At 38.4% G+C, this 26,308-nt stretch overlaps 1 protein-coding gene across 3 annotated transcripts in view; it reads left to right on the forward strand.

Annotated features, from left to right (window-relative positions):
* The first annotated feature begins 484 nt into the window (after positions 1–484).
* The window catches only part of TENT2 (terminal nucleotidyltransferase 2), a 41,169-nt gene continuing 15,345 nt past the window's right edge, over positions 485–26,308 (forward strand). Inside the window, exons 1-12 of one of the 3 annotated variants that reach the window (XM_042825719.1) lie at positions 485–548; positions 714–801; positions 1,431–1,505; positions 2,735–2,921; positions 3,227–3,352; positions 5,516–5,759; positions 6,667–6,781; positions 6,901–6,992; positions 7,906–7,972; positions 15,365–15,434; positions 18,286–18,362; positions 22,683–22,811. In XM_042825719.1, coding sequence (XP_042681653.1) covers positions 2,770–2,921; positions 3,227–3,352; positions 5,516–5,759; positions 6,667–6,781; positions 6,901–6,992; positions 7,906–7,972; positions 15,365–15,434; positions 18,286–18,362; positions 22,683–22,811 — 1,072 coding nt within the window. In that variant the 5' untranslated portion in view covers positions 485–548; positions 714–801; positions 1,431–1,505; positions 2,735–2,769. Of the gene's footprint in view, positions 549–618; positions 802–1,430; positions 1,506–2,734; positions 2,922–3,226; positions 3,353–5,515; positions 5,760–6,666; positions 6,782–6,900; positions 6,993–7,905; positions 7,973–15,364; positions 15,435–18,285; positions 18,363–22,682; positions 22,812–26,308 lie in introns of those variants that run through there. The other 2 variants (XM_042825721.1, XM_042825720.1) reach the window with 2 other exon arrangements.

A 26,308-nucleotide genomic window follows, 5' to 3' on the forward strand; every position in this document is an offset into this window, starting at 1 on the left:
TCGGCTATTTTGTCTTTACAAAGCATTCCTTGAAACACATGGAATTCGCCACCACGTCTGCCTTTTCCAATTGCCATCTTCGATAACGGGCAGGATTTCCTTGCAATTTATCAGGGCGCCATACCGTCAGCAGCCGGCCCCGGGGCAGAGCGGCCGCCATGATGACAAGGCAGCACGGGGCGCGGGCGGCAGCGCGAGCTGTTCTGGGCCGCGGGGAGGACGAGCCCGGCCTACAGCGACCGCTGCCAGACCGCGCAGCCCGACGAAGGCGTTCGCTCCGCTTCTTTGCAGGCAGGCGAAGGAGCCGACGCCGCTCCCGGCCAGGAGCTGAGCTGCAACCCGACGCCAACGCCCCACCGCCACCGCCGCTACCGCCGCTACCGGCTACCCGTCACTGGCGACAGCGCATGCGCCGGGTGGGGAAGGCCGGCGGCGCTGGCTCTTCCTGCCGCCCGGTGTGGATCCGGGTGAGGGCTCGCGCCCGGCGAGGGGGCTGACCGCCCGTTTCCGGTTGTGTCGCGCTCGGCCGTCTGTGAAACGCGGTCGAGGTGGGTGCTGCGGGTCACTGCCCGAGCCCGACGTGAGCGTGCCGGCGGGGCTCGTGTCGTGGCGAGAGCCGGACCTGGGCCGGGCGGTGAAAGGACCTCGCGGCCGGGCCTTCGGGCTCGCTCGCTGGGGAGGAGTGCCGGCAGTCCCTTGTTTACCTCCCGCAGAAGCACGCGCTTGTCTGAAGGAAGTGCCCCTCTGAGGGACCGAGCCTGAGCTGCAGTGCTCCTGGAGCACCCCGCCGTCTCAGTCGAGGTACTGTCCGGAGAGCCGCCTAAGTGCAGCCGCAGCTCCTGTAGGGCAGCGGAGGTACTGCGTTGTGCCGGGCTTCGACTGAGGGAAACTGCTTCACTGCTTTTGGTTCCCCCCTTTCTCTTTGTCCCTTCCCCCCTTTCTGTAGTTTCCCTCTCTGCTATTTGCAGTCTTAAAGATGGAAAACCTGTTGCTGTAACAGCTATATCCTCAGTTGTGATGCGAGGTTCTGCTAAGTTGCTGATCAAATATATCTGTCACCTTCTGTACAGCATATTTAATGCTGTAGAAGCACCTGAGGAGATCAGAGAGAGGTGTGGGGTGCTACCTGTTGTTAAGCTGCTGTCTGTGGAAATAGGAGTGTTTACGGGACTTGCATCTGTGAAGATTAAGTCCCTCCATTAACAAATTACACATTTCTCACTGTAATCCTTACTGAGTCTGTTTCCTCTCTTAACGCAAGTTTGATGCATGTTTTGTTTGTACTTTTCCATGGGTTTGAGGCTTAAGTGTCGTTAAGACTACATACAAATGTCAGGTAACAGGGAGCAGTGGGAGAGGGAGAGAAGGACAAGTGGCCTTTCGTTGCAGGAGCTGTGCACAAATAAACTCCTTGCACTTGTTTTGCATAGGTTCTGTGCTAATGCTGCTTGCACCATCTGCCAGAGCTGTCTGAGGAGGCCGGAACACAAAGACGTTTTGCAGTGGTAGGTGAAAGATGAGGTCAAGACTGTGGCAAATGTGTCACCTTACTACAGTGAAACTAGAAATAACTGGTTTTATTTCATGCTGTGACAGAATAGCTACTAATGTAACTGTTAATACAGTGATTAGTTTGATAATTAAGAGAACCTAGAAGTGGTATTTTATCGCAAACTTAGATACAGTGTAATACTTCTTGCAGTTGCATTACTATGGCATTGGGTAGACAAAAGGTTTTGACACAATAATTAGGGAAACACTGCCATTACTCTTCTGATTTTTGAATGTTTAAATGTTTAATAAACTTCTCCTTGTTTGCAAGGTTCTTATATGAGCTCCAAGGGGGGAAAAAAAAATACAAAACAAAACCAATAATTGAAGAAACCTCAAAATTATACCAAGTTTTCACTGTAGCTGAGAGAGGTATAGAGTATTGATAATTGGTATTTAAAATCATATCATCTGGTCTTGACTTGTAAATTCTGAGTTTTTGTTGTTGCCATCTTATAAGTTGAACCTACAGTGCAGTATTGAGGATTTGTAATTCATCAGCAGTTGAACGTGTTGCACAGACAAAGATTCCTTCAGTAGTTCTGATAAAGCATAGTCCATGCAAATAGCAGTAAATTGTGCCAGAATAAATTTTAAATTTAAAAGAAAAAATTAACTTTACTGTTATGGAATCCACTGTATAAACATATGTATAAAGCGATGCTATATATTTATTTATAAAGTATTAGTAGATTACTTTCCAATTGCTGTTATCTTTCTGCAGCTTCTTTGAATATCATGCAAAAAAGCTGATTTTGCTTGTGCTTGGTGATCAGCAGCATCTGCATGGTCTTATGATGGAGTATGTTATAAACATTGTTTTTGAATAATTGGATTATGAAACACTTTCCATTCAAATAGATTATTTTTCCTTGAGATTATAAATCTTAAATTTTGTTTCATGGATTTTTTTTCTAAAATTAAGAGTAAAGTGGAAGGGAGCAAACAAAAAAGCAAGTTTTAAAATAAATAGATAGTAATTGTGAAACTTGGAAAATACAGTGTTTTTATTTTTCCATCTTGTCCTGAAAGGAGATGCAGCTCCTTTGCAGCGTGCAATCATAATTTTCTTAAGCAGTAGATAGAAAAATATTGTAAATAATGCAGAGTTTTAAACTCTAAAGTTTAGGAGGTAATTCTTATTTGTTGCCTATTTTCATTTGTTTATTTGCTTTTCTTGAAGGTAAAAGGATACATGTTCACCTTTAGCAAAGGAGCATGTTCCCAAACTCCTCCAACTTGGGTCGTCCACCCTTTCCTCCTAAACATCTACAACAGAATAATTTCCTCAATAAGGTTCCTTTAAACGTACGACCTGTTCTCTCCCACCAGCAGATTATTAATGCTCATGTTAACTTTCAGAATGCAATGTAAGTACCATTTTTTGAGATTGAATTGATGAGTACTGTTAACTGTCTTTTGAAAGAAGTATTTCTATTTGGGGGGATATTTTTTAGTGTTTTTAACGTTAAACTTTGTTAGACTTAAAGATTGGAGTGTGCCACACGTAAAACAGAGCTGTATAATTTCTTGCACTGATTTACAAGTTTTAGTGCTCTGCCGTGTTGTGTGTACTGTGCAAGGTGCCATTGCATCAGTTAATAATATAGAGCAAAATAAGCAATTCATAAAGAGGTGTTTTAGTCATTATGTGAATAACAGTTATAGACTGTAGTCTTTCCAGGGCTTCGTTGGGTGGGAACCTTGCGACTGCACTGGCTCGTACACCACAACCATTGACTTATGGAAATGGCAGTCCAGTGAATACATCTGCTCCTTCCCCGACATTCCGAGGAAAAAAGTAAGATGGATGGGGAAGCGGGTGGGTGTGCAGTTAATTCTGGTTGTACTGAGCATGTGACAAAGGTTATTCAATACTATTTTTTTTGTTCAAGTTGCGTTTAGTTAGAAAATTTGTGAATATTGAACAGAACTGATGATTTTCTTCCCTCCCTTCCCCTCACCTCCATGTCATGGAACTTCAAAACATTCTTGTATATGCTGTTTAGAGTTTTAGTCCTCATAAGTGGCTTGGTACATGTAGTTATCTTTCCAGCAGTTGTGGCCTTATGGAACTGTGACTTGTGCATTTTTTTTTTATGCCTTGATAGCTTACATTCTTTGTATGCTTGACTATGGGAGGATTTGTGTCAGTGAGTGTTCTCTTCTGTGTATTTGCAAGTTAAAACTGTGCAGTGTTTGTGGAAACAGTAAATGTTTATTCTGTTTTTCTTAATTATGCAGTGTTTTGGCTTTTGGTGTCTGAATTTAGGACTTCGTCTTTAAGTTTTTGGGTTTTTAGGAGGAAACAATTTGTATGGAAACAATTTGCCTGCTTCTCAAAAAACAAATGTAGGTAATTTTGTTTCTTTAGCTGCAAGAAGAAAAGGAATTTCAGATGTGAGCATGGTTTTCTCTTGGCATTTTAGAAAAAGATTACGTATCTTCCTTAGGAGTTCTGAAATAGTAGTCAATACATGTTAGCACACTTCTTAACAATTTCGTGAATCATCTGATACAGAGCAAATGTTGTAATCTTTCTTCATATTTATTTCTTATATGCAGTTTCTCAACCAGGTTTTTAACAGAAAGGAACTGTATATGAAAACATGGTGTTTAACTGTAATTGAGCATATAGGCATTGCGTGAACTAGAGATGTTCCTGGTTTCATGCTGCTGCACGCATGCTTTTTTCCTCTTGAAAAGCTGTGTCGCATTAAAAGATTTGCAGACAAGTAGTTAATCCTCAGATCTCAAGTTGACTCTTCTTAAGCTATTTCTGTTGAAACAGTCTCATGTTTGGATTTAACATTACACTGTGAGTTCCTTTAAAACAGAGGGTAGGGAATGTTACCAGAACTTCTCTCACATTTGAAAACTGAAATGATAATTTGAGGTCTCTTAAGTAGAATTTTGTATTTCATTGATAATACTACTTGTCCTGGTCCCTAGACTACATTGCTGCCAGCTTTTCTGATAGCAAGAAGTAATTCCAGTTTCACTGATTCTTAATTCATTGACACGAGTACGCTTGATTTCATGTTGGCTTTTTACTTAGTACATGAACACTACTATGCTAGTTAGCTTATATGCAATACTAGATGCATAAAAGTTGAATGTCCTTGTATTTACTTTTCTGTGGGTAGTTCACAATATTCAAATGTCGATCAACTTTCAGTACAGTTTATTCTATATAAAAATTCAGATGCAGAGGGACTTTCTGTTAAGATCACTGTGTTCTTAAAGATAGACAAATTCCTGTGACAGGTGAATTACGGGGGAAATTTACAAGTTTGTGTTTGAAAATAAAATGTTAGTTTTAGGTATGGCTAACTAGTATCATTAGTTTGATTTGTCAAAAAAAAAGTGTTTCTTTTTTTTGCCTGGATGACATTTTACTGTCTATAATCTAAGCCTGCACTGACATATGCTACATCTGTGTTGGTTGTTTGGTTGAGTTTTTTTTCCTCCCCTTCCCAATACTGATTTTATTAACCTCTTTATTAACCTATTAGCCTCCTGAGTATTCAGGATGCGCAGAATTTCCTCATTGCACTTCTTTTACACAGATTAAGTGCAAATTTCTTTTAAATATATTTTACAAAAAATAAGAAGTAGATGGTCACAAAAATAGCATGATCAACATTCATCTTTCCTAGCCGCCCTGCCTAACTAAGCTTGACGTTTAGTTTCAGCTGGTTAGTATAAGTACTTTTGGTGAGTGGTAGCGTCAGTTCACTTAAATGGAAGCTGCACTTCTGCCGCTCTGTGTTCCATCTTCTCATTTCAGGTTAATTTCCCCTGAAACTTAGGATGGACATACTGTCTGCTCTGTAAAAGAGTGAAACAGTCATGCAGTTAATCATTAGTGTTTGTTCTTTGCAGTAACTACTACTCTTTAGTCATAGGTTGAAGCTTGCAAAAAAGCTTGCAAAATACTTTTTTTTTCCTTTTTTTTCTTTAGGAGACTAAGTGAACAAAGTGTTCCATATGATGTCAAAAGACAGCGATATCGTTCACCTCGCCGTGAAACACCTGCAATTAACCAAGCAGTGCCTTCAACAGAAGAAAGTGCATGTTTGTTTTCAGGATCATCTCCATTGTTCAATGTGTGTTATGTACCAGATTTAAGTATACGTGTTCCTCGATTGCAAGATATTTCATTTTCGGACGTTACAGAAACAACACTTCCTCTGGCCAAAGATAAGGTATTGTCTTTCTGTGACCGTGTTTGATATCTACCTTCTGCATATGCAGGATACAGGTTTGCTGAGGTGGGCCAAAAAAAATTCAGAAAGATTCTTTAACATTGTCACAATGTCTCAGATGCTGAGCTGTCCTTAGAAGGAATATCAACAACTGTAGCTGCCACTGAGATCCTTGGCATTTGAAACATTTTTCAATAGTCTACGTGTTTGTGTAAGCTGTTTGCTTTTGACATAGAGGATGTCTACATGTCAGTTTTAGAAACAGCAGAAGTTAGAAGGAAGGAAAGAAGGAAGAAGAGTTCATTAGTCAAAGGATATGGGAGCAGGGAGAATTCTGATAAAATCATAGAGTAACATCAGAGAAGCTCATTTCTTCTTTTTTTAATTAAAAAAAAAAAGCTTTTGTTTAGTCAGTGTTAATGTTTTATCTGCACCAACATGACAGAAGATTTATTTTATGTCTGTTTATTAATGCATATGATGGTGGTGGATGAAGAGGATCAGTTAGTATCTGTTTTCACTAGAGATCTGATTAGTTCTTTAATCATTGGCATTGCACAAAATAATGATGCCAACATAAGTCAGTTTTAATACTTCATTTTGTCCTACTTTCTTCTAGGCAAACAGTTGATATTTAAGTCAGCAGAAGATATTCTTGGTCTTTTACTGCTTTTCCTTGACAGGCTGAAGATAATGGTTGAACAATTAAAATACATAAATAAAAATAACAATGATTTCTTCAGGGCAGATGTTCAGGATGAATTTAAGTGAACTAAAATGATGGAACAGATCATGTGAAACAATACTGACTTGTATTTTTTTAAACTCGGTTTTCTGTTTTTTCTTATCATTGCAAGAAGAAAGAATGTTCACTTTACTTATCTTTACTTTTCGAATGTGTGTCAAGTTAAGTCAACAGGTTTTGGAGTTGTTTCAAGCGTGCCAACAGCAGACGTGTGATTTGAATAGAAAAGAGCTCTGCAGATCAGAACTCCAGAGGGAAATTCAGCGAATTTTTCCATGTATGTTTTGAATTTGATTACTTAATATTGGTTTGAATGTTGTTGAGGTTCACAATTCTTCCTTACTCTGAGCTACGACGTGTCACACCAGGTTTTATTCTGTGGTTCTTTTTGTACAGGTAGCAGGCTCTTTTTGGTTGGGTCTTCTCTGAATGGTTTTGGCACTCGTACAAGTGATGGGGATTTATGTCTGGTGGTTAAAGAAGAACCAGTAAGTAATTAAATATGTATTTTTATGTGTATAGTTAAAGTCTGATCAGATGCACTCTCTAATAACATGAACACTTTTTATTCAATAACATTTAAAAACATATGTGCTTTTATAAGGCTGGCTTCTAACATGAAAGAAAGATGTCAATACTCTTTTGATTGGATAGCATCTTTTTGTACTGATTATGGCTATGATTCGTGGGTCTCATAACATTGCACATACTAAATTAACCTTATAAACTCTTTAACCCGGCAGAGTATTCTGAAAATGAGCTTTGTCTTCATTTCACAAATGGAGAGAGCAAAGCAGAAGTAGGTTGCCTAAGATTATTTAGAAGGTTATCTAAAGAACACCGAATTCATTTTAGATGCAGGAACTACTTTTAAGAAGTGCAACTTTGTCATTTATTATTTAGATTCTTAGTCACCTGTTTCAGTGAGCAGGCGTAAGGAGGATTTTGATATGCAAAATATCAAGAAGTTTTGTAAAAGTAAAATTTTAATTGAGAGAATTGATTGAACAACAACAAAAAACCACTTAAATAGAGCATTATGTTGAGGGAACTGGAGCATAAGCAAAAAGGAAGGAAACAAATTACGTTTTTATATGGGTGGGGTTGGTTCCCCTTCATGTTCTATATCTGGATGTGTAATAGTTACTTAGCATATTGGAATGAATTGGGTATGTTTTATCTGACTTTTACGGCACTGAACACGTGATGATGAATGTGTTGGTATATCTGTTTGGTATATCTTGGTTGGTATATCTGTGTCTTACTGTGTGGATTGTTGGATGTTTTCTGTGCTGTTTATTTTTTCATAATTTGAGAAGTAAAGCATGCTGGTTGCATAAGGATAAGGAATTTAAATTGGAGACAACAATGTTTTTCTTTAACTTCAGTATTATATTTCAGGTGAATCAGAAGACTGAAGCAAGGCATATACTCAGCTTAGTCCAAAAACTCTTCAGTACTAAACTTTGTAAGTTCCAGACTACAGTGAGGTGGTAAGACTATTGGCATTTTTAGAAGTTTTGATGCATGGTTATAACAATTTCAATTGCATTTCTGTTGTCAAGCTTCTAATCACAGTATTATTTGAAGTTAAAAATACTTAATGTTACTTATAGTGTGAGATGGCACTGATAGGTAGTAAATAGCCTAAATGTTGCTCCCCAAATTAGTAAGCTTCAAGTATGGGCAGGATCTCAGATGATTTTTGCATCATGAAGCATAACTAGGAGTGGAAAGGGAGATGTGAGGAAAGTGTTTTTCCTTTTTAGAAACCTCTGTTAGTGTACTAATACTTTTTTAGAATGCATTGCATTTTTGTGGACAGAACTTTAAGAATTTTGTAAAGTAAGCTGTCACTCGCAGAAGACTGTGAAATTTTTTTGTTTTTTTCTTTTTGGTCTTGATACCTGTAAGATAGTTAACTAGGGTGCCTAGAGAAGAAAATTTAAGTGTTAACAGTACCAAGACATATAGGAGGAATAAGTCAATTTGTGGTTTTGATGATTTGTTCAGGGTCCTTTCAGATGAAAGTGGGGTTGTTCTTGACCTAAAAGTAAATGCCTCCTGCATGAAAGAGGTTTTGCAGCACTACAGGCTTGGACTGGAAGACTGTGCAGAGGAAAAGGACTTAGGGGTGTAGGTCGACACTTGGCTCAACGTGAGGTAGTAGTATGCCCAGGTGGCCAAGAAAGCCTGTGGCATCTTGTCTTGTTTCAGAAATAATACAGCCAGCAGGCACGGGAGGTGATCCTCCCCTTAAATTCATTCAGCTGTAGTGTATTGAGTTGAGTATTGTGTTCAGTTTTGAGTCCTTCATTACAAGAAAGACATGGAGGCCCTGAAGCGTGTTCAGAGAAGAGCAACAGAGCTGTCAGGGGTGTGGAGCATAAGCCTTACGGGGAGTAGCTGAGGGAGCAGGAATTGTTTAGTCTCAGGGGAGCCCTCTCCTCTGAAGGGAGGTTGTGGTGAAGTGGGGTCAGCCTCTTTTCTTTTTATAACTAGTGACAGGAAAGGGGATGGCCTTAGGTTGAGCCAGAAGAGGTGCAGGTTGGGTATTAGGAAGAACTTGAAAAAGTGGTCAGGTGCTGGAACAGGCTGCCCAGGCAGGTCCTTGAGTCACCGTCAGTGGAGGTGTTCGACAAACATGCAGATGTTGTATTAAGAACATGGTTTAGTGGGCTGTATTGGTGGTAGGTGGACGGTTGGATTAGATGATCTTAGAGGTCTTTTCCAAAGTTAATGATTCTTTTATTCTAGGGTTTTATACCACTACTTGAATTATTAAAAATATTAAATATTTATATTAATTTTATTATTTTGTATTAATTAATATTAATAAATATTAAAAATCATCTCATTTACTATTACCAGTGACTGTCCCTCTAGTTCTCAGTCTTGTGATACAGTCTTTGATGACACTACTTACTCCTGCAATGGCAATAGGAACTGTAAATCTTTGTGCAGACTTCAGAATTTCTTTACAGGCAGATGTGCATATATGGCCTAGAAGCCCAGTGGCATCCTGGGGTGTAGCAGAAAGGGTGTGGTTAGTAGTTGAGAGCGGTTCTCCTTCCCCTACACTCTGCTCTGGTGAGACTGCATCTGCAGTGTTGTGTCCAGTTCTGGAGCTCTCAGTTCAAGAAAGACAGGGAACTGCTTGAGAGAATCCCGCGCAGAGCCACAAAGATGATTAAGGGAGTGGAGCATCTCCCTTACAAGGAAAGGCTGAGGGAGCTGGGTCTCTTTAGCTTGGGGAAGAGGAGACAGAGATGACATCAGTAATGTTTTTACGTATGTAAGGAGTGAGTGTCAGGAGGATGGAGCCAGGATCTTCTCAGTGACATCCAAAGAAAGAATAAAGAGCAGTGGATGTAAGCTGGAATGTATGAGGTTTCACATAAACATGAAAAAACTTCTTTACTGTGAGGATAACAGAACACAGGAATAGGCTACTCAGAGAGGTTGTAGCGTTTTCTTTTCTGGAGGCATTCAAAATCCTCCTGAATGAGTTCCTGTGTGACCTGATATAGGTGTTCCTACTCTAGCAGGGGGATTGAACTAGGTGATCTTTCAAGGTCCATTCCAATCCTTGACATTCCATGATTCTATAATCTTTCAACCTATTCTTCAGGAGCTTACTTGAAAAGCAGACTTGTTTGTCTTAGCGCAGGCATCTGATATTTAATTACTTATTATTGCTATTTTGTACTGATTGTTGTTTAAGTAGTCCAGAGCTTAGACTGGTACACTTGCAAGTAATACAAGTAATTTCCATTGCTGAGAAATACAGTGATAAATTAGTTTGTTTTCAGAGGTCAGAAAGGGAGCACTTACTTTCTCACTGTCTCTTTTTTTTTTTTTTCCTTCAGTAGATGTTTGAGAGAGTTTTAGACAAAAACAAGTTTGTTTTTCAGGGTACTGCTAACAGAAAAACATTCCTGTCTTCCAGGGACAACAGTCTCTGAAAGTTTTCTTCTGCTATTACCCTCTTCGAATTGTTTCCCAATTCTCTGTTACATTGCATGTGCTTTTGATAAACTTTATTTAATCCAATTGCTCTGTGGAAGATGAGGCCAGACAAAATGCTGATACTACTGCTCCTGGCTAATTCTATAAGTTGTGGTATGTAGACCTCTGAGGTCATCTCCACCACTGTGGACATAAATTCATGTATCTAGCCATCTATCTTGTGTCATGTAGATGGAGCTGGTAGGATAAGGTTCAGAAGCGTTCACGTGACTTAAAATGAAAATGCTTTTCTGTATAATGTCTTCTCATTTGTATTTAATTCATTTACAGACTTCTTTTCAGTTGCGCTGAAGTTCAGTACAAGGAGGTTTTCCAGTTACTCTGATGAAAGCTTGTTTAAACAAATATAATTCTTATTCACAATTTAAGAATAGCTTGTGTGATTTGAAAAGGAATAGTTATCTTGTTTTCTTTCCCCAAGCTGGCCCTCAGAATCTAAATTCATATGCATTCTCTTCGCCTCTAGGAAAGCAATATTAGTTTCTGTGGTGTCTTGTGGGCACTCCTATAGATTTGTGGATTCAGGCTTGATTTGCACAGAAATTGAGGAAATGTGCTTCTTAAAACTAAGTTCTTAGTCTTGCATTGTGTAGGAGTTAAAGGGCTAGAAAGAAGTTTTTTGGTGTTTTTCTGTCAGCATTTTGTAAGCATTTGTGAAATGGGTAGTATTCTAAGCTTTTTTAAATCTTCTACTACATGACCATAAAACAGAAACTTGGGAGTTTTTTCTAAGCGTGTCTCTCATCATCCTCTTTTTTTCTGGACTGTAATGTTATTGTACGCTTAAAAATGAAAGCTAAAATAAGTATGTGATACTGTTCTTCACTGTACAGCTTATATCCATCCTTTTCTCAGCTTCTCACCTCTTTTATGTAAACTATCTTCAGAACTTTGGGTCATCTCTTTTACTCTTTATGTCATTAACTCTGATTTTTAGATGAGTGTTTCACTCAAGGAGTTCTCTAGTGGGATTCAGCATTCATGTAAACTCCAGCTTATTTCATTTTAGACTTGCAAAAGTTAACAAATATGAGCAAGAAACTCGAGGCCATCAGATTTAGAGGCTGTGTTGTCACTGCATTCAGAATACTGACTGAAATAAAGATATGTTCTTTTCTGAATTGTCAAGTTGCATAGTCAAGCAGGAGGAGGCTTCTGATATTTATTCAGTATTTTATGTGACATGTTGGTCTCAAATGTAGGTATTGTATTTCTACTAGAGTAGAGAGATATGTTACTGCAATCCTTACATCCTCTTTCAAAGATCTATGTAGATTTGTTATAGAAGTATTTGTTCAGATACCTGCATGTGTACATTTGTGCAATACTGGTGCACGTGCAGAACTCTGATCAAACCAATGTCTTTTACAAATGAGAAAAGTGAATTTGAGCTGGTAACTATTACAGTGTATTGAAGAAAATAATACAAATGAAGAAGAATTAAACCTCAGTTTTATTACTCTCTTTAGACTAATCCAGTCTAGGCAGGATTTATTTTAACAGCAGTTTAGCTGTACTATGTTCATCGATGCTTACTGTCTGAATTAATTAGGACTTTTTCTCTTAGTTCTACAAAGGAATGCAGTAGTGGTCAGAACAGGATTTGAGAACATAATCCTCGTAGGAGTTGTCTAGTAGGGAACTTGAGCTAAAATCAATGACCTTGAAGGATTTTGCAAGTAGGTGAGAATATAATGTACTTAATGATGGTATGGATGTAAATCTTTCTAATTTTTCCAAACACGACGTAGAAAGAATAACATTATGTCCTAAGAAGAGCACTCTTCATTCTCTGCCTGCTTCTACCTGATTAGCATTAAGATCTTCAAGCTTTTCCTCTTACCTTCTTGCTTGCTCATGAATAGTTTATGTATATATGAGATAAAACAGAGGGCTGTAATAAATGTGACCTAGAAACATTGCCACATCTCCTTGGTGAATTCTTCACAACTGTTTAGCATCTCTAAACTTCCTGCCATAAAACCAAATGTTATTAATTAACACTCCTGTTTTAGTCCATCATAGAGATGATGAAATTTAATGGGTTTAGAATAGCATGACTCTTTTACTTAGAGTAGATACAACACATGATTATTATGTTTATTATATGATGCTATCAATATATGCCAGTTACAATTAATTGATAGTAGACAATATATTTATAATGTTTTGTTCTGTTAATGGTTTGTCATTCTCTAGGGCTTATATCTTGTTTTAATTCAGTTTGTAAGATATTATTTAACGTAAGAGGAAGAAAACATTTGTTCAGTTAAAATATGGTTTTGCAAAAAGATGTCACTTTACAAGAAAAGTGAATTCTGGGTATGAATGATTAATTCATCCTGTGCTAGATGTTACTGTCCTAGGTACTTCATTACTCTGCATTCAGATTTCTGTGCCAGAATATCTAGTTTATCTTTCATTAGTATAAAGCTATTAATGAGATCAGGCTGTATGTGTAGGATGCCAAAGATCCTTTTGGCTTGTACCATGTTTGGAAGTAATGTTTGTACAGAAGTTTGTACAGTCACTTGATCATTTATTCTGCAAAAGAAAAGATAGAATTAAATTGCTTAATCTGAAATTCTGTGTGAATAGTTTATTTTATTTATGATGACAGTACTTAGTCTTCATTGGATCGATTATGTTTTTTTCACCACTGAAGTGGCATCTGTGACTTGTTTTCATTGACGTGCCCAAAACTGAAGTTGCTGTGTGGAATTCTTTACAAGATTTTTGTGTATACTTTCTGTCATAGCATCAAGATCAGATAGCATACTAAGATGCTTATTCAATCTGTATTTATTTCATCTACTACAATTTACTGTTTATGTACAACAAAGATTCTGCTAGCAGTGTCATCATTGTGAACCACTAAGGGTGTTAGCATCAGGTCATTGCCTTCTGATATTACCTGCTCTGTGTTACCCTTGGAAAACAGATTGGACTTGACTGTTTTTATTTTTCGTAGCCTAATATTTTGGCACAAGTACCTATCTGGTGTTGGAAGGTACTTGTATACAAGTAGATGTTTGGAAGTGGGTTTCCACTAGAACAAATACCATTAATACCTAACAGGCTCTTGAGAAGGACTGTAAGTGAGGAAAGTTAAATTGATGTGGCATGCATATGGGTACTAACAGTTGTCACCCGTACACCGTATGTCAAGTGTCTTTATCATAAATTTGGCAAAGAGAGAAGACAGGATTCCATAGCTTTAAGTTAAAAATGTTCTGGTGAGTTGTGGAGAGAGATTTGGATGTCATCAGGTACAGGTAGAAATAGACGCATTAGTGTAAGTTGTACTGCATTGTATGTCTAGTGAAGATAGACCACAGAACCAGCTGTAAGGTTTTTCCTTTATAGTAAGGTAGTAAGATTGACTTTTCTTTTCTCTCTCTGGGTATGTATTGAAGACAGAGGGGTGTGTGTGCATATGTGTGTGTCTGTCTATGTGTTGCTTGGGATCATATATGCATTCAAATATAAGTAGAGGATTACTTTGTCCTACTTGTCCAAACAGCATATCCATAAAACACTTTCAGAAGTCCTGAAAAGTTTCACTTGAAGATACCACGCAAGCGCAATAGAGCTGGCAGTATTCAATCAAAGTAACTATCCAAACTGATAAAAATTTGTTTTGCAAAAAGTGAACATCAGCTTTCATTTAAGGTTATCTTTAATCTGCACTACTATGTTTCTCACACTTATGAGTGCTAATTTGAGGTTAACTTACAGAAACAAGTAGAAAATGTCTAAAATTAACTATAGTCAAATTCAAATGACCTATATTTTGCAACATAAGAAATGAGTTAAACTGTGATTCTTGCCCAAGAACATGTCATTTAGACTACAGACTCATTTTTTCTTTATTTTCCGTTGTTGTTTTATGGACACTTTGTATTTAGGATTATGGCAAACATTAAGAGTAGTCTGAGATACTGAGGAGAACTGGTAAATGGCAGGTAACATGCCTGATGCAGCAGTTTTGGGTAGTGAAGTGCAAAGATGCACTTAGTGGCACTGGATGCATCTGGCAGGGGTTCATGTGTTTGGTTTTGGGTGTTGATACTTTGAGGATAATCATCCTGTGATGTGTACTTAATGTGTATCCTATCTCCTTTTTCCTAATTCCTAATTCCTAAATTGAACTTACTCCATCTTTGTTTGAAAGTGAGATCTTAGCTGCTAATCACATTCCCTGTTTCCAGGGGTAATTCATTGGGAAAAGTCTTTCATGGTACTTACTCTGTTGATCAAAAAAAACAATTTTAAGTGAAAATTTAAGCATTATCTGTGCACAGTGAAGGTGCAGTTTCACTAGTACTTTTTTATCAGTAAAATGCGTAGTTTCTACCATAAGAAAATTAGACTCAATTAAAAACTATGCAGCTGAATCATGTCCCACTTGCTGTAATATGGTGCTGGGCTTAGCTATCTGGGTGTGTGGTGTATAGGTGTATATATAGGTGTGTTCTTACTCCCTTATTTCTGATCTGTAATGATAATAGAAATCCTGAATAATGTAAGTACTACTTGGTGAAGGCACGTTAGACTGGCATTCCTTATGTTTAAATTTCTTGAAAGTATTTCCTGCTGAAAATTTTTGACCTATTGTTTTCTTCTTATGTTTAGTGCATTTTTATACTCTTTCCTAGATTGCACTTCCACAGCAGTTGCTAAATGTTACCTAAGTTAGCACCACCCTTCTGAGAATATTTTTGTTAAATGTACTAAGCTTCTGTTTGCTATAGATCACTCAGTTTGATTCCAGGAGGTTTTTTTTTTAGGCATCTTGCATGAAACTTAACTAAATATTTTTCTCTTTCAGCAAGTTACATTGAGCGACCTCAGCTGATTCGAGCAAAAGTGCCAATAGTGAAGTTCAGGGATAAAGTCAGGCAAGTACTTTGTTCAGCTTCATTTCTTGCACTTTGACAAGGGAAAATGGTCTGTGTTTTTGCTCTCTATATAAGTTAGCCCATTGCAGTCTTTTGTTATTGTTGTTTATGTTGTGCTGTAGTTGTATTGGAAATTTGTACAGCTAGTGTGCAGTGGCAGAGCAATTCCTTGATGATCCAAAACTCTTCTTCTGATGGGGCTGCTGTTTCATTTCTGTGATGTGAACTAATAGCAGGACATTGTGTATTTCTACAGGCAATTTGTGTACTGAGGATTCCAGTTGACAGATGCATTGTAGCAGGGGAGGAAAAAAAAAGATAGGAAGTAAACTGTTGCAAAAAACAATTTTTCTTTCTGTGGAAACAGCTGGACTATTGAGCTACTTAAGGACCAGTTCACAGCTTTTTACAATACGCAAACAATACCAAAACAATATTTAGTTTCTTGTAATGGCATAGTCTTCTAAAAGGCAGAAAATATTTTAAATCAAGAAAACAATCTTCCCTCTTCTAGGGAGATATTCCATGTTTAAACAAAATGTAGTGTTAAATGTTTGATTCATGATGTTACGTACTAGTTTCATGGCCTTTTTTTACGAAGGGGAAGTAATTGGAGTGAAGTGGATGTGTTACATATTCTTTTATTGGTTTTGTATTTGTTATGAACACAATGAAAATAAGTAACTAAAAGGAATATACTAGAATAGGGAGCAATGTAGTTCTTATCAGATATAGTAAGTATCTAACATTAAGAAAAAAAGCCTACAGGGCATAGAAGCAAGGATTGGTAACCTGGAAGGAAAACAGATACTGTCTGAGCATCCAGTGATGAAGTTAGTAAATTTAAAAGCCCGAATGGAATTGAGTCAGTCAAGATACATCAAAGGCAATGTGGAGGGATTTTACAAGTACATCATTATCAAAGGAAGGAGTAGGGAAGATGTGGATAAAGTGCTGAATGGGACTGGGAGTGTGGTATCACAGAGCAATGAAAAGGCTCAGGTACTTAATGCCTTTTTTACTTGCAAGACCGACTTAGAAGAATGCCAGGTCCCAGACGCCAAGGTGGAAGGCTGGAATGGGAAGGGTGTATTTAGAGGAGAAGGATCTGGTCAGAAAATATTTCAGCAAGCTGATCATTTGCAAGTCGTAAAATGATAGAAGAGCTTGGGTTTGAAAGGACTTTAAAGATCATCTCGTTCCAGTCCCCCCTTGCTTGAGTAAGTTGCTGCCCACTAGATCAGGTTGCCCAGGGCCGCATCCACCATGGCTTTGAACACCTCCAGGAATAGCATCCTTGGGCAGCCTGATTCAGTGCCTCACCACATTCTGAATAAATAATTTACCCCTAATGTCTAGCCTAAATCTCTCCTCTTGACTATGAAACCATTCCCCTTGTGTTATCCATGGGCTCTGATGGCGTGCACTCACAAGGGCTGATGGTGCTGACAGATGTGACTGTGAGGCCACTCTATAATTTTTGCATGATTATAGCAACTGGCATAAGTACCTGAAAAACAGAGGAAAGCAAATGCTGCTCATATGTTCAGGAAGAGCAAGAAGAATGACCCAATCCCTGGAAGGTAATGAAATAGGTTACCCTTGAAACCATTCCCAGGCATATGAAATGAAAGAAAATCATAAGGAATAGTGAGTGTGCCTTCACAAAGAGGAAGTTATGCCTGACAAACATTATTTTTCAGCGTAGTCACCACCGTAGTTATGCATTTTTGCCAGCAATGAACAAGAGTCTGCATGCCCCGCTCAAAGAAAATCTGCACCGCTGGAGGTGACCTGCTATCATTGCTGATGAAATGCACCACTCACCACCTCACTGTGCTCTCATCCACTGTTTGATCACCATAGAAGTTAGCAAGTGTCAATGACTGTCAGTGCATGCCATTTTTACATTAAGAACTGAGTGACACACCTTTGCTTTATATGAGTTTTCATGTCAGATGCCTGCTCTGCATTATTTTGTCAGACGGCTGCTCTGCTGCCATCTGTCGCATGGCAACAACATGTAGTGGAATATTGGTGGAAAGGTTCAACCTCTACTGCCATACCACTGACAACCTTTTATGTTACAGGCCAGCATAATAAAACAAGAGGCATTACTTCAGGAGCAACCCTCATAGGTTTTTTAGTACTATGGGTAGTTAACATGTGTAGACAGTATGAAATTCAAATTTCATTGCTAAACAGATAAAAATAAAGCATATAATGCTTGTTTGCCTCACTATATCATTAAAAACAAAAAATGAAACAGTTATTAAAAATTGTGTTCTCTGAAATAATCATGATCCATATTTATTTTTTTCCACTATTTTTTCAAGTAACATGCACTATTTACTAGTAAAGAATATTCATTTTGAAATGCTTGCTGATTATTCCTAGTCATCATTGCAACAAAGAGATTCTTACATTTTGACTTCTTCCACTTGCGTATCCTTTTCAGCTCACCAGCATGATCTGCTGAATGAGTATGTTGGAGAATGCTTATTAGCATCAAATGTGTCCATGGTAAATCATGTGCTGGAATTCTGTTTGGGAGAAAGACTTGTTAGAATTCCAACAATTATCTGTTAAGCTGTTCTGTGTTCTACATTTGTATCTGCATATATTCTCCATAAATACAGCTGTATTTGATTATGCAGTTGAAGTCTATCAATAGTCAACTACTCTAGACAAAACTGGAGTAAGAATCAAACTGTGTAATTTGTACTGTTTGGGAGGCTTCTACAGTATCGTTATCTTAAGGGTGCATTTCTCCACCTCTGCCACTTGGTTAGTAATAAATATTTTGAAATTAGTACTATGATTATTGATTTTTTTTTATTTTTCCAAACAGCTGTGTGGAGTTTGACTTGAATGTAAATAATATTGTAGGAATAAGAAATACATTCCTTCTGAGAACCTATGCATATGGTAAGTTTTTAATTTCCTTGTTTCTATAAGCTTAACATGCTCTGTTAGTTTTATTTTGGTATGGATAGACTATGAAAATTTAGTTCAGTAAGGAACTGCATAAAATTACCAATTAGCTACATTAGTTAGATTTAAGTGGAATTTCTTTCTCACTTTAAATGCATGGATTAAACCCTGAGTTTAAGTCCGGCCTTCTGACTTGCATGGCTGCATTGAGCGAATAGATGTTGTCTTGGCTGCATACAAATATGTTGCTCTAAAAGTAATGCCTCCTGTTTGTTTCCATGGAAACTATAACACTTATGAAGGGCACAATAGCACTATTTGACAGAGCAAATTCTCAGCTACAAAACATTTTTTTTTTAACATAGTTGCCACCATTAGCCATGCATTTTCACCAGTGATGAATGAACCTGTGTGCTGTGTTCTTATAAAATCTGCACCAGCAGAAGTGATCCACTGTTGCCACTGCTGAAAAACACCACCCACTGCCTCAGTGTGCTCGCATCTGCTGTTTGATCTCCATAAATGCTCAGCAAGCATCAGTTTCAGTGGGTGCATTTTCTTCTATGTGGAGGAACTCGATTTCACACCTTTGCTCCATATACATTTCCATGTCAGGAGCCACTTTGTCAGACTGCTGGTCTGCTCCCATCAGTCACAAAATAATGGAATGTTATTGAGAAGGTTCAACTGCTGCTGCTATACCACCACCATCTGCCTCTGACATTATAGACCAGCATAATACAGGAGGCATTACTTTCAGAACAGCCCTTGTAAAATGTACAATATTGTTCATTTATAAGTAACAAAGCATTTTATTTTTTAATATTGTCTTTAAAATAATGAAAAGAGAACGAAAGCAGAAAACTAGTAGGATAATTGAACTTGTTTTTCTAAAACTAATACATCAGTCTGGTTTAGTGGAAGTGGCTACAGTTCTTAGTGAGCCCTCAAAGTGTTCATCAGATTACAGATCTTTGCTGAAATTTTACTCTTCCTGTGCTTCATCCTTGATGAAGGATCCTTGACAATTATTCACAAACGTATGTACTACCGAAAAGCAATGAAGTGGATAAGGTGTGGTTGCGAAGCAAAGGATCTTTCCTCTGGTAGGAGAGGTCTTACAAAAGGTGAAGAGATGTGATCAGATTTTTAAGTTGAGTATCTGATTGCAATTATATACATTCAATTTGAAAATACATAGGTAATCTATTTATATCAACTGAAAATGGTGTCACAAACATGAATCAGTTTTCTTTGCAATCTTAAAACCTATTTTCAAACTCCTTTATTGAAATGGAAAGCATGGCTGCATATTCTTCACTGTTCACAGCACCGTATTTAGCCAGTGAATCAAAATGCATGCAATTATTTGCCATCACTTGAGTCAGCACTGCCATCCCCGTGCTCTGGTTTCAGATGACGGTGTTAGCAGTGTACTGTTGGTTTGGTTGTTGCTGAGTGATAGGTGCATGCCTACGGCTGCTCTGTGTTGAAGAGCTGTCACTTCTGTAGTGAGGGGCATTTGGAGGGCCACATAGCCAGCCATATTAGGCTGTCTGTGGGCCATGCCTGGGTTGGACATGCCTGGATTAAACCAATGTATCAGCTAGGTATGTTTCTAATTGAATTCTGTAGTACTCAGAATGTAATAAAGATTCTTCACACTGAGGCACATGTATCTGTTACAAGATTTAAAGTTTTCTGTAGATAAGGAGGGAGGGAAGGGCAACAGTGTCAAACATATGGTTGTACTGTTACCTTTAATTTTGTTTCCTGACAGTTACTAATCAGTGTGTGTGGCTGATAGCTAGTTGGAGATCTATGTTCTTTTAGAGTTTTTTCCTGGAAAAATATAAAATACTGCTTCAGTTCTTATACTCACCCCGAAATAATATGGATTGTCTCCTCTCAGGCTTTTGTGTTCCAGAGGAGGATAGACTTCTTAGTGAGAAGTAACACAAATCTAGTAAACTAAGCTTTTCAAACTCGGTACCACAGTATTTTTTAGTAGATCCATACTTAAGAAGAAGACTGACTTTGGGCTAATTATAGAATCACAGAATCATAGATGGTGGAAGGGATCCCTGGAGGTCATCTACTTCAACCTACTGCTAAACCAGGTTCCCTAGAGTAGGGAAAGTGTCCCTGTGGGTTTTGAATATCTCCAGAGAAGGAGACTGGGCAGCTGGTTTCCATGCTATTCAACCTCACAGTAAATAAGTTTGTCTCTCGTGTTCATGTAGAACTTCCTGTGCTCCAGTCTTTGCCCATTGCCCCTTATTTTTCACTGGCACCACTGAAGAGCCTGGCCCCATCCACTTGCCTCCTGCCCTTTACGTATTTATAAGCATTGATAAGATCCCTTCTCAGACTTTCTTCTCTAGAGTGACCAGTCTCATGTCTCTCCCGGAACCTGATCATCTTTATGGCTTTTCACTGGACCCTCTCCAGTAGTTCCCTGTCTTTTTTGAACTGCAGAGCCCAGTACTGAACACAGTACTCAAGATGTTCGTTGCAAGGCAGTTGCAGGTGTAGGAAGCTATCAGTAGAAGTTACCTTTAATGGTTCGTTTTGATTAAATTTCAAAGAGAGCCATTTCAGTGTTCCATATTCATTTTATTATGAGGGTCTAAATCTTGCTCAGGATAAGACACTAAGTATAATTTCTTTATACATCTTTGTCCAGAAAGGAATTTAATTCTGAGTTTTAAAATAATAGGATAATGTTTTCAATTCATAGCTTTGGGTGAGGGCTTATATTGAATGTTGTTATAGTTGTTTCTAGCATCTGCTGCAAATTTCCCACAAATTGTTATATGGCAGAAAAGAATTAGATGTTAAAAAGCAGTGGAAGGGATCCTGGTGTCACTACTTTTCTTTCATTCTGCCTAGGTGGCCTCTTCTGGAAGGCCAACATAACTAATTTAGTCTATTCTCTCCGGATCTATGAATGAATCACAGAACTGTAGGGGTTGGAAGGGACCTCCAGAGATCATTGAGTCCAACTGCCCTGCAAAGCAGGCCCCCGACAGCAGGCTGCACAGGTAGATGTCCAGACAGTTTTTGAATATCTCCAGAGAAGGAGAATCCACAACACGCCCTGGGCAGCGTGCCCCATCACCTTCATTGTGAAGAAGTTCCTTCGCATGTTGGTGCTGAATTTCATATGCTCCAGTTCACGGCCATGAACTTTTACTGTCCCTTTTCCTACTTCTGCCAATGATTTTGAACTCAGCTATTTCATGTCCACTGTCACCACAGTGACTAACAATGCTTTGCCTTCTCTTTACCAAGAAATCTATCAAATCTAGCAGGACATCTTTCCTAGTAGGCTCCCTATAGTACTTGTACCAAGAAGTGTGCTTTCAGAATTTCTTGATCCTGTCTGCAGTAAGTGTGTAGTATTTCTAGTTAACATCTAGGAAGTTGAAGTCACCTGTAAGGGCAAGGGCAACTGATCTAGAGATACCCCTTTATTTCTTATAGAGTAATACACTGGTGTTGTTCTTCTATGTAGTAGACTCTCACAGCAGCAGAGGCTCTGTTGCTGTGTCATTGCCAATGGCACGCACCATACAGCTTAGCCTCTCTATTACACACAGCGCCAGCCCACCTCACCCTTCCTGTCTCTCCCTCCTAAAAAGCCCAGGACTATCTGCTCTGACAGACATCCCAGGATTCTTTCCACCAAGTCTTGCCAGCTGTGTCTGGAACTGAGCCAAGGCATATGAATCCTCTTTCTTGTTCCCCACACTGTATGCATTTGTGTAGAAAAGAAACCTACTTAACCCAAGGCAAATTACAAAATCAGCATTTCAGCGCATGATTACTGTTTTCATAAAGTCCAACGAATACTTAAACAATCTTATTCTCTGCCGATCATAAGAATTATTTTCCCTACCCTCAAAGTTTACATCATATACATTTAAAACATTTACATTTGGTCTGTCTTGATAGCAGTTTAATTCAGGGAATTTATATAATATACTGGAGAGAACTGAGAGTGCAAGATTGCTTTGCTGACTGGTGCATCCAGTTTTGTCTTATCTGCAAGTTACATTGCAAGAGTTATCCTGGCTCGGTATCTCTAGATCTTATTCCTCAAATTATTGCTTTTCAAATGCAAATATTTATTGTGACCTTTGTAAGAGTGATAGAAGTTGTATAATGATTAAGTACGTTCTATTAAAAGCTTGCAGAAGGTAACCTTAGAATGCAAGAATGGTATCATGTTGATCAAGAAGGAGCAAAAATTGACTAACTGTTGCCTAGCTGAATGTGCTTTTTTTGAGAAGTAATTTGTTTTGTTTACAGTTGAGAAACGTGTTCGTCCATTAGTATTGGTTGTTAAGAAGTGGGCGAGTTTTCATGACATAAATGATGCCAGCCGTGGTACTTTAAGCAGCTATAGTCTTGTATTGATGGTTTTGCACTATTTACAGAGTAAGTATGTTTTTGCATGTTAAAACTGTCATTTTTGAAGTTTATGTTTATGTAGCTTTCCTCTTTAAAAAAAGTTAAACACTGTCAGAAATCATCTTCCACGTAGAAAAGTCTGAAAAAGAGGTGATTTTACTTCATTTCCCAAGTGGTGTGATTTGGACCTACTCTCCGGAGGTGGCTATCAGCTTTAAAAAGAAAAAAGAAAAAAACAAAAAACAAAAAAAACAGTTTGCAGGACACTGTTTAAAATAAACTCAAGCTCTAGTTCTTGAAAAATGTGCCTGGGTTGAAAAGGGCAAAGCTTGAAAATAACAATTTCTCTTTAAATGTTGGGAACTTTTAAGCAAATTTGAGACAAATACTAAGGGAGTGTTTTTTATTGTTCTCATGTGGAAAAGACTGAATGTGGAGGGGATGTAGCATGTGGTTAGACTTTGCTCTTATGTGGACTTTCCTTTAGTAAAGTAACTGATGTTGAAGACTATTAGAACTTGGGATACTTAACTTCAAGGGGCAGAATCTTTTTCTTGTGTCTCTGGTATGTTGAAATATTCAACATCTGTTTGGAGCAGGAGAGCTTTACCTGAACATCTGAGGACCCCTGCTGAGAATTCAAGAAAGCCATGCAGTCTAAAAAGGTTCCTGAGGAATAGTTTGAAAAAAGCTTTCCCCCATCCCTTTCTGTCTGTAGAAGACCACGTTTGTAATTCTTTAGTTTGCAATTCCTGCTTAAGACTTAAGGAATCACGTAGGAAGTCATTTAACTCAGTATGAGTTTCTTCATTGCTTACTGTGAGATAAGTAATTTCACAAAGGAAGGCAAGAAACCACTGAAGAGCACATCATACGGAGTAACAAACCTGTGGAACTATTTTCTAAATTCCTGTGAGTTCACACACAACCTTCATGCTTTGCTGCTTAATTCTCTGTTTCAATTTTTTAAAATATACTAGTAGTTCTTTCCACTCATTTCAACATTTTTTTTCTGTCAGTTTGTGTAGGTTTTTTATTATTTTGATATTTTCTTTTCCCCATTTTTGAATCATATGAATCATAGAAGGGCTAGGGATGAAAAGGATCTCAAGGATCATCAAATTCCAACCCCCCTGCCAAAGACAGGATTCTGAAGCACTAAATCAAGTACTAGATCAGAGTGCCCAGGGCCCCATCCAACCTGACCTTAAACACCTTCAGGGATGAGGCATCTACATCTTCTTTTGGCAATTGGTTGTAATACCCCTCTCTCAGTAAAAAAGACTTTCCTAATATCTAAATCCCGTTCCGTTTAAAACCATTCCCCCTTGTTTCTATCACTGTCTACTCTTATAAAAAATTATTTCCCTCATGTTTACAAAGTCCCTTTAAATACTGGAAGGCCACAGTGAGTTCTCCCCATGCCCTTTTTTTTTTTTTCTGGGTTGAATAAGCCCATTTTCTTCAGCCTGTCCTCACAGGAGAGGTGCTTCAGCACTTGGATCGTCTTCATGACCCTCCTCTCGACCCTCTCCAGTCCTCATCCTTCCTTTGTTGGGGGCCTCAGCCTTAAATATAGTACTCCAATGGGGTCCTCATGAGAGCAATGGGGACAATCACCTCCCTGTCCTTGCTGGCCACCCCTGTTCTGATGGAACCTAGGATACCATTAGCCTTCTCAGCTGCAAGTGCACACTGCTGGCTCATACTAAATTTTTCATCAACCAGGACCCCTAAGTCCTTCTTAGCAGGGCTGTCGTCAAGGAGTTCTTCTCCCAGCCTGTATATGTGTCTGAGTCTACTTTAACTCAGTGCAAAATCATGCACTTTGCTTTGTTAAACTTGTGTTGTTTTGTTAATCCATTAGAAAAATGCAGTGTTTAGTTCATCTGACAGCCTTTTGGCCTGGAGTGAAGGATTCTCGCTGTAGAGCAAGTAGCCAACTGTTTATTAGTTGCAAGATCGTACTACACCCACTCTGTTCTAGGGTGGAAAGCTTTTTTATGACAGTTGACTCAAGCTGGTAGTTTTCTTTCAGCTTAACAGTATCTGTAGCAGAGGACCTAGGAGGATGTTTGTGTGTTTGGGATCCAGTTGGTTGTGTTAAATTTGATGCCTACACCATGTACATACTATTAACATACAAATCTCAAGGACAGTAGAATGTAAGTCTGTCTGTCCTGTATGTTGTTTTCTCTATATCTGCTGTGGTGGAATTCCATATATTTATTTGTTTCTGTGGGAAAAAAAACATCAAGTCTGTTGTCACAGGACTGAACTCATACTGTAGGCAACTGAGCACTTCTGTGTAGATCCTTAATAAAATACAAACGTGTATATATAGATAGATAGATGATTTATTTGGAGGCTTTAAAAGGCCGAAGTAATTTTTATGTGCAAGATTGGAGATGTTGGGAGCTACAATGTGGTGCAGAGATGGCCACGTAAAGGTGAAGCACAAGCAGGAAAGGTGAAAAATATCTTTATATAGTCTAGCATCTAGCGAACATCTAAACAGTGACTTGATAAACATTTAGTTATTGATATTGTGCTTTTAGTGGGAGCTGCCCTTTTCAGTTGGCAGCTTATTCCCCAAATCTGTTTTCAGTGTCGTAGTAACTCCGGACACTGATTGCGAGAGGGGAATTTCTTAATTCTTATTGGATGCTGTGTACAGTCATGATCTTGCCATTTCTGGGTTGTGCATCAAAGTACAAAAGAGGTAGTAGGAGTTACTAGCGAGTATAAATGTGTAGGCCTGAAGTAGTGTTAGCAACTTTGCAAGCATGAGAGCACTTGCTGTAGCCATTTCTGGCAGCTGCCTCAACTGTCTGATAGAGAAGAAAGTTTGAATAAATCTGTCTGATCAGTCAGCTTCCTGAGGAGTATCAGAAGTTCGCAGATCAAAGGAGCCTTTTAACTGTGCTTTGTACTCTTTATTGCCTAAAAAAAGGCAGTCATCTGGTCGTGCTTCTAGCACCTAATCTTGTGTTCCTGCAAATTCCAAATTATTTTTTACTTCTACTACATGCATGTGATAATACTGAAAACAGTTTATGTCCCAGTCACACAATTTTCTGATGGGGCTTTTGTTGATGGTACCACGGAATTAAAAAATGTAATTTAAAAGCTTTCTTGAGCAGGAGACAGTGTCTCTATCTTCACCAGGCAAGCTGTTTTCCTTTACTTCTTAATGCATTTCAATGTTCTCATACTTGTGCAGAGAACTTAGAACCTTGGCTTGAGTTTATTTCGTAAGTACAGCAGCGTCTTATGACACATCAGATGTCTGATGAACCTTCCTCCAGGTAGCAGGTCCAACTGTCATTATAAACTAGGAAAATAGAAACTTCTGGCAAATGCTAGCGGTAAGTAATTTTTCCACATGACTCCAGCCTCACTGTATATTGTACAGACCCAGATGAAGTATGTTAATTACTCATATTGCCTAGATCTTGTTGCCATTTCTTTCATTATGGCAGAGGATAGAAAAATATTCCAAACCTCTTTAAATAACACCCCCC

This window comes from Centrocercus urophasianus, unplaced genomic scaffold, assembly GCF_019232065.1.
Source record: "Centrocercus urophasianus isolate 14NV4802_14NV808 unplaced genomic scaffold, USGS_Curo_1.0 seq_25, whole genome shotgun sequence".
Lineage (NCBI taxonomy): Eukaryota > Metazoa > Chordata > Aves > Galliformes > Phasianidae > Centrocercus > Centrocercus urophasianus.